Here is a 14,287-nt window from a genome sequence, read left to right as displayed (position 1 = left end):
ACTTAGTAACAATGAGCCCCCCTGGTTCCAAGATTGTGGTCTCCAAATACTACTTTCAGTAAAAGAAACCAAAATTCTCTACAGGAATAATGATCTAGGTCTGAAATATACGAGATGAGCCAAATGACTCAAAAGCTGACTCAAATGGACTCCTACCTTCAAAAGAGGTGGAAAAGGATGCATCCAAAATAATAAAGAATGCAATTAGTTAAAAGATACCAAAGGTATTTAAATATATAACATCATACCGTTTTTATTTCTTCCTTTTTTTAAAAGATAGATTTATTATTTATTTATTTATTTATTTATTTATTTATTTATTTATTTATTTATTTAGAGAAGTCAGAAGGAGAGCAGAGGAAGAGGGGGAGAGACCCTCAAGCAGACTCCTTTTGAACGCAGAGCCCAACTCGAGGTTGGATCCCACAACCAAGACCATGACCTAAGCCAAAATCAAGCGTCGGCTGCTTAACCAAGTAAGCCACCCACGTGCCCCACACTGTTGTTTTTTGTTTTTTGTTTTTTTAAATTCAGTAGTTATCTTCAGAGATTTCTCATTTCTGAAAACTGACAAATTAAGGAAGAGAATGAAGCATCTTCTGTGTTTTCTATAAGAAGTAAAGCTCTCAGTAATGAAATAGTGAGGGAAGGTTTCTCTCTATAAAGCGTCCTGGTTAGTAAAAGAAAAAAGTAATGACATAATGAGAACATCACCACTTTAAAACTACTAATGAATTAGTAGAGAAACACGTTATTGATGCTGCAAGGACACAAGCAGCAAAATCCAAACCACGGAACACTTTACACGACAAACGACCGGATTTATATGACAGATAAACTGAAAAGGGATCTGTGACAAGAGACAGAAGTGGAACTCACTTGTTAAAAAAGGCTCAAGAGCTCTCGGCTCCTCCCCGTTGGACAGAGAGCCGCATCTTCTGGTCAGGCCAGCCGCGTCCCCGAGACACGATGGTGAAGGTCGGAGTGAACAGATTTGGCTGCATTGGGCGCCTGGTCACCGGGGCCGCTTTTAACTCTGGCAAAGTGGATATTGTCGCCATCAATGGCCCCTTCATTGATCTCAACTACATGGTGTACATGTTCCAGTATGATTCTACCCACGGCAAATTCCACGGCACAGTCAAGGCTGAGAACGGGACACTTGTCATCAACGGGAAGTCCATCTCCATCTTCCAGGAGCGAGATCCCGCCAGCATCAAACGGGGTGATGCTGGTGCTGAGTATGTTGTGGAGTCCACTGGGGTCTTCACCACCTGGAGAAGGCTGGGGCTCACTTGAAGGGCGGGGCCAAGAGGGTCATCATCTCCGCTCCCTCTGCTGATGCCCCATGTTTGTGATGGGCATGAACCACGAGAAGTAGGACAACTCCCTCAAGATTGTCAGCAATGCCTCCTGCACCACCAACTACTTGGCTCTTCTGGCCAAAGTCATCCATGACCACTTCAGCATCGTGGAGGGCCTCATGACCACTGTCCATGCCATCACCGCCACCCAGAAGACTGGACGGCCCCTCTGGGAAGCTGTGGCGTGATGGCCGAGGGCCTGCCCAAAACATCATCCCTGGTTCCACTGGAGCCGCCAAGGCTGTGGGCAAGGTCATCCCTGAGCTCAACGGGAGCTCACTGGCATGGCCTTCCGTGTCCCCACCCCCAATGTGTCGGTTGTGGATCTGACCTGCCGCCTGGAGAAAGCTGCCAAATATGACGACATCAAGAAGGTAGTGAAGCAGGCATCGGAGGGCCCCCTCAAGGGCATCCTGGGGTACACTGAGGACCAGGTTGTCTCCTGCGACTTCAACAGTGACACCCACTCTTCCACCTTCGACGCCGGGGCTGGCATTGCCCTCAATGACCACTTTGTCAAGCTCATTTCCTGGTATGACCATGAATACGGCTACAGCAACCGGGTGGTGGACCTCATGGTCCACATGGCCTCCAAGGAGTAAGAGCCTCCTGGACCACCAGCCCCAGCAAGAACAAGAGGAAGAGAGAGGCCCTCAGCTGCTGGGGAGTCCCTGCCCCAACTTAATCCCCCAACACACTGAGAATCTCCTGACCTCCAATTTACATCCTAGACCCTGAGGAAGGTGAGGGGCTTGGAGAGCCCTACCTTGTCATGTACCATCAATAAAGTATACTGTACCCCCCCAAAAATAAATAAAATAAATAAATAAAAAAGACTCAAGAAATAGATCTGCTAATCCTAATACGTGGACCTTATTTGAATCCCGAGTCAAGCAAATCAAACTTATGATACCCCTGGAAATGGGAAGACTCGAGTTCTCTAAATTCAACTAATCGGCAGCAACAGGTGCCAAAGACGCTCCTGAGAATACAAGGCCGTAAGGAATTCGCAGAAATCCTGGAAGGACAATTGGAATTTCCACGGTTCACGGGCGGGATCCTGCAGTTCCAAAGCTCACGTCAAGGCCCTTCCATGCCATGGACCCCGAAATGTGCTTCTGTCCTCCCCCATCCACCTAAGGGACCGCATAACCAGTGTGGCAGGGCAGAGGGTCTGCGCCGGGAAGCCAGAGCCGTCCTCTAACCCCATCGTTACCCACTAGGGACCCCGGGACCAGGCACTCGTGTATCCGATGGCAGGTTTCTGATGTGCAAAATAGAAACAGCTTCTGCTTCTGAAAATGACTCTGATTGTGCAGCACCCCCCGCCCCCGGTGCTGTGAGCTGGGGCTGGGTGCCAGCTGGGAGCCCGACGAGGCCGACGCTAGCACCGCAGCTGTCGTGGACCCTCCCGCCTTGGCATCCCCGGGCAGGCCCGCTTGGCCAGAGCAGGACAGCCATCCCCGGGTAGCCCAGTCCCTGCTGTTCTTCGTTTCTGTGGGAGCAGGGTCACTTCCTGGACGAGGGCCCCAGAGGGAGAGCAGCCCGGCTCTAGGGGGGTACAGATTTGGGGCTCAGGTACCAACTTGTCTACACTTAGGTTCCAGCGGTGTAGGGGATTGCTAGGAAATGTCAGGGGCGTAGAACCCGAGGCCTTGGGGGTCCTAAGCTTGTGGGAAGTTGAGTTAGGGAACAACCTCTCCCTCTGGAACAAGAGATGTTCCTGGTCCTCGGGGGCCTTAGGACCTGGAAGAGGGGAAACCTCCGTCTCCACGGCCTCGTTGCTAGGCCGCCCAGAGAGCGCACCAGGCCGGGGCCACGTCCAGGCCCGGCGAGCTTGCCTGCCCAGTGAGGGGTCTGTTCAGCTGACTTACTTAAAGTTTGCCATTTATTCAAAACGCAAAGTTTTTTTGAGCTCCTGGCATGGGCGGAGCCGGATGTATAGCAGTAGGTAGGACGGACGATTCTCGGAGTTTCCTTTCTACACCCAAGGGGATCTGTGCTTTCCTGCTCATCTCCCTGTGCTTTCCCAAATGCCTTGTTCTGCTGGTACCAAGGAGTATGGATCCTCCACCTCTTTCTCTCTCCTCTCTCCATCTCCGCGACGCTGCTTGGTAAAGTGAATAGATTGAAACTGGTAGGTCCTAAAGAGCCTTTCAGGGCAAGCTTCTAGTCTCTGTTGGGCTGAAAGCCTCCCCGGGTGAACGTGACGAGGATCGCACTGCATGACTGCTAAGTACTGGCCCGTCCTATGGCGAAGGTTCTGGATGAAATGACAAACGGAGAAGCCTTTCGGGTAAAAACTGAACTCAGAAGGACAGCTCCAGGGACAGGATGGATGCAAGGGGACCAGAATTTCTTTGCCCTGACCTTGGAGCTTTCGACTGTTTCCGAGAGGTGCCCTGACGCTCCGATGCTCGCTTTCTGCTCCGGACGTGCCGAGAACCGGAAAGGGGAGTCACGGGGTAGGTGCTGCCAAGTCATAGGATTTGGGTGACGACACAGGTGTTTCAAGGCGACGTGACTCTCGAAAGACGATGAGGCCGTCAGCGCTGGGAGCGGCTGCCCTGAGGCCCCCAGGAGGACTCCCGAGCAGCCGGACGGGGCCTTCTATCTGTGTCCACTTGCCCGTTGCCCTAAAGGGAGCCAGTGAACTTGCTTCCAGGCATATTAACTGAAACGTGAGTTTAATCATATTAACGGTGGAACAGGATTTTCTAGTTTGGGGTAGAAACCTTGCTCTCTCCCATAGCGCCCCGAGGTGCAGTGCCCACCTCGGCACCCTGCTGGGGGCAGCCTATGCTGCGCCTACGAGACTCTTCCCCTGAATGTACGGAGGGCTCGGACCGGCTCCTCTGCTCTCGGCAGCAATTTGTCTCAGAGGAGGGCTGGCGTTCTAGAATCTTTCCCCTCATAAGACTTCAGAACTCTTTTTCAAAAAATATTTTATTTATTTATTCATAGAGACACAGAGAGAGAGAGAGAGAGAGAGAGGCAGAGACCCAGGCAGAGGGAGAAGCAGGCTCCACGCAGGGGGCCCGACGCGGGACTCGATCCCGGGACCCCAGGGTCACACCCTGGACCAAAGGCAGACACTCCACTACGGAGCACCCCCCACCCCGCCGGGCCCCAGACTTCAGAACTTTCTGCAAACTGCCCCTCTCCTCCCAGAGCTACACGCACCAATGACAGCCTGAGGAGATGGAAATGGCTGGATTAAGGATTAATTTTTCCCTCGGGCAGGAAGTGGCTGCTCGACTTCTATCTGTTTAACCAAGAGGTTCTTGCCGGGGCCCACAAAGAACTAAAGAGCTCTAACTCAAAGCCTCTGTTTGACTTTTCCTAGAGAGAAGCATCTGGCAGCCTCAGTGGGAGGGCAGGATGCAGACCTAGCGCCCCTGTGGGCCCCCTGCCCCTGTCAGCCCAGCACCCTTATGGGCCCAGAGCAGTGCACCTGTAGGTCCAGCACCCAGTGTACCAGTAGGCCCAGACCAGCACCCTTGTGGGCCCAGACCAGCGCCCCTGTAGGGCCAGACCAGCGCCCCATAGGACCAGCGCTCCTGTGGGCCCAGACCAGCGCCCCTGTGGGCCCAGCGCCCCTGTGGGCCCAGACCAGCACCCCTGTGGGCCCAGTGCACCTGTAGGCCCAGACCAGAGTCCCTGTGGGCCCAGACCAGTGCCGCTGTGGGCCCAGTGCGCCTATAGGCCCAGATCAGAGCCCCTGTGGGCCCAGACCAGCGCCCCTGTGGGCCCAGTGCACCTGTAGGCCCAGACCAGCGCCCATGTGGGCCCAGACCAGCGCCCCTATAGGCCCAGACCAGCGCCCCTGTGGGCCCAGTGCACCTGTAGGCCCAGACCAGAGCCCCTGTGGGCCCAGACCAGTGCCCCTGTGGGCCCAGTGCACCTATAGGCCCAGACCAGCGCCTATGTGGGCCCAGACCAGCGCCCCTGTGGGCCCAGACCAGTGCATGGAACAAGGTGGCAGGCAGGCAGCAAGGGCAAGGGCCATCCAGAAGGAGCACAGCGGCCGTGGGAGCAGGCTGCGGGTCCCTCTCCTCTCCAGACTACGAAACCCTAGGCCTCCTTGCAATCTCGGGTCCCCGAGGATCAGAGTCTTATTTTATTAAGAAGCTGTCTTACCGTCTCCATATTTTCTTCAGAAATGAGAGAAGAGCGTCCAGTTGTTCTCATTACTTGTTCTCTGAGTCCTCTGCAACTACATCTTTATAATTCGTGCAAAATAGTCACATAATTCAATAGGGAGTTGAAGATGCGAAGGATTCTTTAAAAAATTGTTTTTTGCATGGCACCTGGGGGGTGGGGGCTCAGTCAGTTAAGCACCTGCCGTTGGCTCAGGTCGTGATCCCAGAATCCTGGGATGGAGCCCAGCAGGGAGTCTGCTTCTCCCTCTCCCTCTGTGTGCTGGTGCATGTGCTTGCTCTCTCTCAAATAAATAAATAAATAAATCTTTAAAAAAAGAAAATAAGTTTTGCAATATAAATATATTTTTTCCAAATTCTCCCAAGTCCCTATTTTTCTGATATTTCTCTAGTTAGACCATTTTAATTAGGCAGTGGGGACCTGTGGGAGGTGTTTGGCCTAGGAAGCGGACTGGGGATGTGTCTTCTTTTAAGGAACCCATTTATTCTGTTACCCGTCCTAGATTAAAGGCTCGGAAGAGTATCCTTTCAATAGAGAGAGCTCTGAGCTAGGAATGTGGCTCTAAACCCAGTCCTGTGCCCTTGGAAGAAGTATTTTAAACTCTTCCTCTACTTGCCCATCTGCAAAGTGGGATAATAATACCTGTCTACTTACTCTATGGAGATGTATTTTTTGGACCATAAATCAAGATAGATGCTCACATATGAGGAAGAGAAAAGAAAGTGTAAAGAGCAACTTGCTCCAACTTGAGAAAATGAGTGAGAAAAAGGGTGTTAAGTGTTGAAGGGAAGTGAGGAAGACACCACAAGTGCTTCTGCTATGGTGGAAAAGCAGGACCAGCAAGATGCAGGGCAACAGGAGAGGTTTTTTTTTTTTTTAAGATTGATTGATCTACTCATGAGCAAGTGAGAACGGGGCCAGAGCGGGGGCAAAGGGAGGGAACCTCAAGCAGATTCTGTGCTCAGTGAGGAGTCCAACGCAAGGCTCTATCTCGGGACCCTGAGATCATGACATAAGCCAAAACCAAGAGTCAAAGGTTCAACCCATTGATCCACCCAGGCGTCCCATCAAGAGATATATATTTTTTTCAATAAAAAGGCAGAGTCTGGATCTCCCTGCGGGGCTCAGCAGTTGAGCATCTGTCTTTGGCTCAGGGCATCATCCCGGGGTCCTGGGATCGAGTCCCGCATGAGGCTCCCCATAGGGATCCTGCCTCTCCCTCTGCCTGTGTCTCTGCCTCTCTCTCTGTGTCTCTCATGAATAAATAAATAAAATTTAAATAAATAAATAAATAAATAAATAAATAAATAAATAAATAAATAAAAGTCTCCCTTTGTAAACTTTGTCTCATGTGATCCTACATCCCTCCCCAGAGGTGAGCACTGATATCTGTTTGGCACTATCCTTCTAGAATATTCCTATGCAGATATAATAGTATATGTGCATATATAACTAAATAAAAAATTTAAGACTTTGTTGGAAGAAAAGAGACTTTTAAAATAAAATGTTTTAAAAACACCGCACTAAGACTTTCGGAAGCCCTGTATCTCTTTACAAAATTTTAACTCAGAGTTTTGGCTAATTCCATCATTTTAATTATTATTAGAATTTTAATTACAATTTCACCAACATTGATTAATTTTTCAAAATGAGCTGTATCACCCATACTTTAATATATGATAAATTTTCTGCACAATGCAGTCATATTTTATATGTTGCGTTTGTGGTAGAAAAGTCATTTGAATCAGGATTATTTTTCATTTGTCTTTTCACCTTCTCAAGGTTTTGTTCATTGATCGCTTTTGATTCATCATATTTCATAGAGTTTCAACAATGCGAAATTGGTTCTGTATCTTCTGTTTTACTTTTATAAAACCCAATTTTCTTGTGTCAAATTTTGCAGATCCAAAATTTGCCAAGATTTTAGTTTTCCTGTCCATATTTGGCAACAATAAGTCTCACGTTGTACAGGTTTGGCCTTTGTCAATTTTATCCCCTCTTGTTCTTTCCATCAGCAGTATTTGTTATGAATTGAATAATCACTGGCCTCTCTGCTTTTGATTCTCAGATAATCCATGGGAGAAGTGCGAGCAGTTCCTCCCTAGTTGTGATTCAGAATCGCTCTACTGCTTGAATTATTCTGTGAATACGACTCATCCTATTCATCTCTTTGAATGCCATCATGGATCACACAGCAAGCAGTGGAGTTAAAAAGATATTCGAAATGCCTTGGGCTGCTACCAGAAATAAGAAATAACACTGACCTGAATACTGTATAGAAAAAAGACATAATGTGACTTCTCTACACACCAGCTGTTGGTAAATGATGCTACAGTGAACCCAGAACTATGCCATCTACTGCCATTTCCAATGGAGGCATTAATGGGGCAGAGAGGCTTAAGGTGGCATCTGGGACCAACTTATACATGAGGCACGGCTGGCCCATGGCTAGGACCACAATGCTTTAGGGGCCCCCAAAAATGTTTTAAGTTCTTTTAAATTCACAAGGCAAAAGGATCAACTTTTAGGGTGGAAAAATGTTTTATAATAATATTAATATATCCAACCTGTATAATAATACAGTTACAAGATATAATTTTAAAAAAACAAAATTTTAAAATAAAACTTTAAAAAGTGTTGTTTTGTCTTGTTTTGTGTTTTGGAGGGGAAGAGGCCTACCGAGGTAAAAGTCCTCAGGGCTCATACAATCAAAATGGCATGAGGGCCTCAGAGTGGTACAGCATCACATGCCACACACCTAAAGGCTAAAAGAGAGTTCTTAGGGACAAAAATAAAGCTTGCTTATTGAAAAACACTCAACATTCACATGACCCGTATTTTCTCATTTTTCTTCCAGCGAAGAAAGCTCAAACACCAGGCTGATTCAAAGCCGGATCCCTGGCTATCCTGGCCCCTGGTTGGCCCCAACACATCCGATCTCTATCCCGTGCGGCTGGGCTTGGCCTCGAGCAGACCCTCCCCTGGCCAGCTGGGTCATGCTCCGAGAAACCATACCCTACGCGGTTGTGTCCCTGGGACTTCAGGGCTCCTCGATTTCATTTGCTACACAGGGGGCCTCAGTCGATATTGGAGGATTGACTTCTCTACTCCAGGAAGAGCGGAAACTGATAGGGAATTACATCTCATTAATATTATTTCAGGAAAAAAATTCTCTCTGATAAAATTTCTGTGCGAACCGAAAATAAAGTTGTTTCTTCAGAGGAAGTAAGAAGTACTTTCGTCCTGTTATTCTGTGCTGTTGTTTCACTACCTTCTCTTCCCTCTCACTTTCCTCTTTGGCACTTCTTCTCCCCTTCCATGAAGTCAGGCATCTGGAAAGAATTTTAGGGGCATCAGAGCCAGTGGGAACATGCTCTTTGCCTTCTGGGTTAGGTCACTCCCGTTTCTTGTAATTTCTTCCCTAAACCAAACTATCAGAGTTTGACAATTCCTGCTCCTATCTTCCAGAAACAACAGATCCATTCTTCTACCTCTCTTTCTTTTTTTCTTTTCTCTTAAAGGGCACCAGCTCTGAGTTCCCACCAATTTCAGGCTTGTTTGGACCCCGTGAGGTGGCCAAAAGCAGGCCCCATCCAGTTAACTTTGCCAACACGCTCACATTCCTTCCATTTCAGTGTCATTACAGGCAATCTCACTGCCTAAGACTTCACTGTTCTTCCAGATTGTTCTATACCATAGATGTGACCTCAGAGTTATTTACCATTCTCTCGTTGATTATATCATGGCTCAGCAATTCGACCTTTTCCCCCACTGGTTGGAAGCAGGGGTTTTGTTCAATAAATAAATAAATATGTAGCTTCCCTTATAGGCAGGCAATAGGGAGACAGGGGGAGAGGAGGTTATGCTGTGATTAATGAACTGTTTGCTTTTGAGTCAAGATAAACTGGCTAATCTGGATGGACTGTGGATCTGCAACCTGATGTTGAGCAACCCAGAGAACCCTTTGGAGTTCTTATAACTGCCCTTCTTACCAGGTAATGCTGCTGATATTCTTGGGAGCCAAACATCACTTCATACGTAAGATAAGGCATATTTGAAAACAAGCATTGGTGAGGATGTGGAGAAATTGAACTCCTTGCACACCACTGGTGGTAACGCAAAATGGTGCAACCCAAAGGTGAGACGATATGGAGGTTTCTCAGAAAACTAAAAATAGGACCACCATGTGATCCAGTAATCCTATTTATGGGTATTTATCCTAAAGAACTAACACCAGTACCTCAAAGAGATATTACCACTCCTACGTTCACTGCAGCATTATCCACAACAGCCAAGAAGTGGAAACAGGTACCTACCAACCAACAGATGAATGGATAAAGAAAATGTGGCATATACACACATAGAATGTATTCAGCCTTAAAAAAGAAGGATGAATCTTGAGGATATTATGCTAAATGAAGTAAGCCAGTCACAGAAAGACAGATACTACATGATCCCACTTATACGAGGGCCATTTAACTAAATTGTCAAATTCATAGACTCAAAGAATAGAGTGGTGATCGCCACGGGGCTGGGCAGAGGGGAAATGAATTCCTAGTCAAGGGGCATAGAGCTTCAGTTAAAGTGATTAAACTCTATGCATCTGCTCTAACACATTGTCCCTGTCGTCAACAGTAACGTAGCACGCTTAGAATTTTGTGAGGAGGGTAGATTTCGGGGGGCCTGCGTGGCTCCATCATATAAGGATCCGACTTAACTTCGGTCTCAGGTCATGATATCAGAATGGTGCCACAGGCCCGTAGCCGACGCCGCTCTCAGCATGGACTCTGCCCGAGATTCCCTCTCTCCCTCTTCCTCTCCCCTAATCCCCCTAAAATAAATAAATAAATAAATAAATAAATAAATAAATAAATAAATAAATAAGACTTTTTTTAAGAGGGTAGATTTCATGTTAAGTGTTAACATAATAAAAATAAAACTAAAAAAAAAAAATAAGACAAGGTATATTTTGAATAGAGTCTCCACCCACCACCAAACATTTCAGTATATTAAGAAAGGCAAATACGTACAAGTCGCAAGTCATATGAACACCTACCTCCTCACACCACTGATCTACATTAGGAAGGTGATACACCACTTGACAAAGTTCTTTTTTCTACCAGATGATCTCACAGGGAAGACCCTTAATAGTGTATCTTAAAGATGTTACTACACAGAGAGCTTCCTCACACTTTTTTTAAAAAATTAAAAAATAAAAATAAAAAAATAAACTTTATATTTTAGGATAGTTTTATATTCATAGCAAACTTCAGCTGAATCGTAGACATTTACCATATACCCCTTGTGCCCCCACCTACACAGCCTCCCCCACATCAGCATCCCCCACCAGAGAAGGACATTTGTTACAACCGAACTACCTACATGGACACACCATTATCACCCAAAATCCATGGCTTAAATTAAGGTTCATTCTTGATGTTGTGTGTTCTGTGGTGTATATTCTATGGGTTTGGACAAACGTATAGCGACATATGTCCACAATTATCGTATCACACGGTATGGTTTTGCTGTCTTAAAATTTTACGTTCTGCATTTTCACCCTCTCCTTGTCCTTAATCCCTGGAGACCATTGATTTTTTTTTTTTTAATCTTTTTACTGTCTCTATAGTTTTTGCTTTTTCTGTGATCTCATATAGTTGGAATCATACAGTATGAGATTTCTCAGATTTGACTTCTTTCACTCAGAAATATGCATTTCAGTTTCCTTCATGTCTTAAAATCTCTTTTTTTCAGTCAATACCGACCATTCCACTGTGTGGCTGTGCCCATCATTATGCACTCACCTACGGAAGGACCTCTTAGTTGCTTCAGTTTTAGCAGTTATAAATAAAGCTGCTATAAAATCCACGTACAGGTTTTTGTGTGGACAATCTCATACATTTTTACAACTCTGTAATTTTGCATTGTGAGCGTATGCCATTATTTTTCGTGCCATTCTTCTACCGATGAACATTTAATTTATTCCCTGTCTTCTGCTGCTGCAAACAGTTTTGTAGCAAAAAACCTTGTACATATATCATGTCGCATGTGTGCAAGTGTATTCTTAAGATAAATTCCTTCAAGTGGAATCTCTGGGTCACAGGATATACGCATGTTGTAATTTTGATGTATATTGTCAAATTGACCTCCACAAAGGTTGTAAAAATGTACCTTCCTACCAGCAATGTGTGGGAGTGCCTGTTCCCCTGTGGCTTCTGCTGCTCTTTCCCAAGTGAAACGTTTCTTCATACTTTTCTTCCCATGGCCTTTGCAGGAACTGGAGACCTGTTGCCCATTGACCCTGCACAGAACCAGCCATGTTTATTTCTTTTCTGTGCAGTGTTGGTCTTGGTCATGGATTCAAAGACCTTGGGAGACAGAAGAAGAGTTCTTGTCAAAATACCTTCTCTTAATAGTCTTACAATGAATAGAGCTACTACTGTAGGGATATTTCAGGAAGACTATAAAGTTTTAAAGACAAAATCATTTTCATGTATTTGCTAACAAGCTCTCAGAGAATGCAGAGGCATCCCACCACAGTACGACGTAAGTGCTGATATTTTCTGTGATATCTGCCTCCTTTGAAAAATCCATAATGGAGAAACTTGGAGAGTCTCTAAGTACATGCCCTACATTGTCTCTTGGAGTAGAGCTGTTGTCTGAACAAAAATGCATAAAAACTTAGTGACACTAGTGAGTGTAAGCAGGCCTGAGACTCTGAATGTGGGCATACGTATAGCCCCCTTTCCAACCCCCCAGTCTCATTATCTGGGTTCAAGTGAATCATGCTATGTATACAATGAATATAGCAATGTGGTGTTAGAATTACTTTTGCATCCATTGTAAGTTCTTTCTGGATTCTGATGTCTTCACGTTCCACGTAGACAGAAAATCTACCAACCAACCAACCATGGAATTGAGGGTTCAGACCCAGACATTTCCTTGCCCAGGACTGTGTCAGATGCATCGCTGTGTGCCAGGCAGCCTCAGTGGTGGTCCCCAGTGACCCCTATCTCCCTAGCATGCATTCACGCCTCCATGCAACTCCCTCTGAGGAGGGATGATGGATTTTATGACCGACTTCTAACAAAAAGAATATGACGCTTCAGACCTTCGGTTATAAATGACCACAGTTTTCTCCCTTGGGTCACTCCATCTCTTGTTCTCTCTTGGATCATTCAGTTTGGGGAAAGCCAGCGTCCATGCTGAGTGCTGTCCTACAGCCAGGTTTGTGCGCAGAAGAAACGATGGACTCCTGTGGCAGCCAGCGTGGAGCTGAAGCCCTCAGTCCAACGGCCCATGAGGAACCGGGCGGGCTTGATGGCAGATCCTCCAGTCTCAGGTGGGCCTTGATGTGACTTGGGCCCTGACCAACAACTTCAGAGCAACCTCCTGAGAGAAACTGAGCCAGAAGCACCCTGCTGAGCCCTCCCTGGATTTCTGACTCTTAAAGACTCTGAATTAATAGATGTGGTTGTTTTAAACTGCTAAGCAGGAGGGTGATTTCTTATGCTTAACAGATCACTAATGCACCTTGTTACCAGAAACTGTCCTACCTTCTAGAAAGAGCAACTCAGACATGGTCAGGAGATCCAGATAGTCACCCACCTGTGATAATTTTTAATAAATCATGTAATTCTTTTTTCCCTCTCAATTCAAAAAGCAGAAATTTCTTATTTCAGGAAATTAGGAAATCTTGGGAGGAGGATAAGAGGCTCTTTCTTAAGAGAATTCCTAACTTCCAGAAAAAAAGAAATGCAAAACCTTTTACCACTGAGTTTCCTAGTACTCTCACCAGTAAAGCGACTCCTTAATGAGCATTTAATAATGATCACTAAATAATGATTCTTAAGCTTCTTGAGGATTCCTGAATATAGTGAAAATATTTTAGTGTCACTGGCTCAACCAAAAATCCACAGTAGCAACGAGTTAATAAGTCAATCAATAATAATCAATCAAAGGGCACCCGAGTGGCTCAGTCAGTTAAGCATCTGCCTTCAGCTCAGGTCATGATCCCAGAGTCCTGGGATCAAGCCCCACATCAGGCTTCCTGCTCAGCGGGGAGTCTGCTTCTCCCTCCTCCTTGGCCATCTCCCACTCATGCTCTTGCCCTCGCTCCTAAATAAATAAATAATAATCAATCAATTAGAGATTTTAAACGTATTAGTCTTCTATTTAGTACGCACTAGGCGCTGTGGTAAGAAGTTTATATACTTTATTTCATTAAATCTTCAAAATCCCACTCGGTAGGTATTATGGACTATATGTTTGTGCCCCTGCCCCACAATTTATATGTTAAAACCCTAACCCCCCAGTGGGATTGTATTAGGAGGTGGGGCTTGGGGGTCCCTGGGTGGTTCAGTGGTTTGGTGCCTGCCTTTGGCCCAGGGCGTGATCCTGAGTCCTGGGATCAAGTCCCACGTTGGGCTCCCTGCATGGAGCCTGCTTCTCCCTCTGCCTGTGTCTCTGCCTCTCTCTCTCTCTCTCTCTCTCTCTTTCTCTCTATGTCTATCATGAATAAATAAATAAATAAATAAATAAATAAATAAATAAATAAATCTATCTTTAAAAAAAAAAAGGAGGTAGGGCTTTGGGGAGGTAATTAGATCCTGAGGATGGAGCTCTCCTGATAAGGATTAGTGCCCTTATAAAAACAAACACAAGAAAGCTTAAGAAGGCAATATTAAAACCAGGAAGGGGGCCCTCACCACACTGGCACCCTGATCTCTGACTTCCAGCCTCGCCTCCAGAACTATGAGAAA

The 14,287-nt window shown here is 46.1% G+C and overlaps 1 protein-coding gene across 1 annotated transcript; it reads left to right on the top strand.

Annotated features, from left to right (window-relative positions):
* Positions 1–969: 969 nt before the first annotated feature.
* LOC121477057 (glyceraldehyde-3-phosphate dehydrogenase-like) lies at positions 970–1,631 on the top strand. The gene has a single exon (XM_041731239.1). It carries the CDS (start codon positions 970–972, stop codon positions 1,297–1,299), a length of 330 nt encoding a protein of 109 aa, XP_041587173.1. The 3' UTR covers positions 1,300–1,631.
* The last annotated feature ends 12,656 nt before the right edge of the window (positions 1,632–14,287 follow it).

This window comes from Vulpes lagopus, chromosome 16 (genome assembly GCF_018345385.1).
Source record: "Vulpes lagopus strain Blue_001 chromosome 16, ASM1834538v1, whole genome shotgun sequence".
Lineage (NCBI taxonomy): Eukaryota > Metazoa > Chordata > Mammalia > Carnivora > Canidae > Vulpes > Vulpes lagopus.
This window is presented reverse-complemented; position numbering and strand designations above follow the sequence as displayed.

Excerpts from the sequence above, each read along its gene's own strand:
- LOC121477057 (XM_041731239.1), top strand. The coding sequence starts at position 970 with ATGGTGAAGGTCGGAGTGAACAGATTTGGCTGCATTGGGCGCCTGGTC.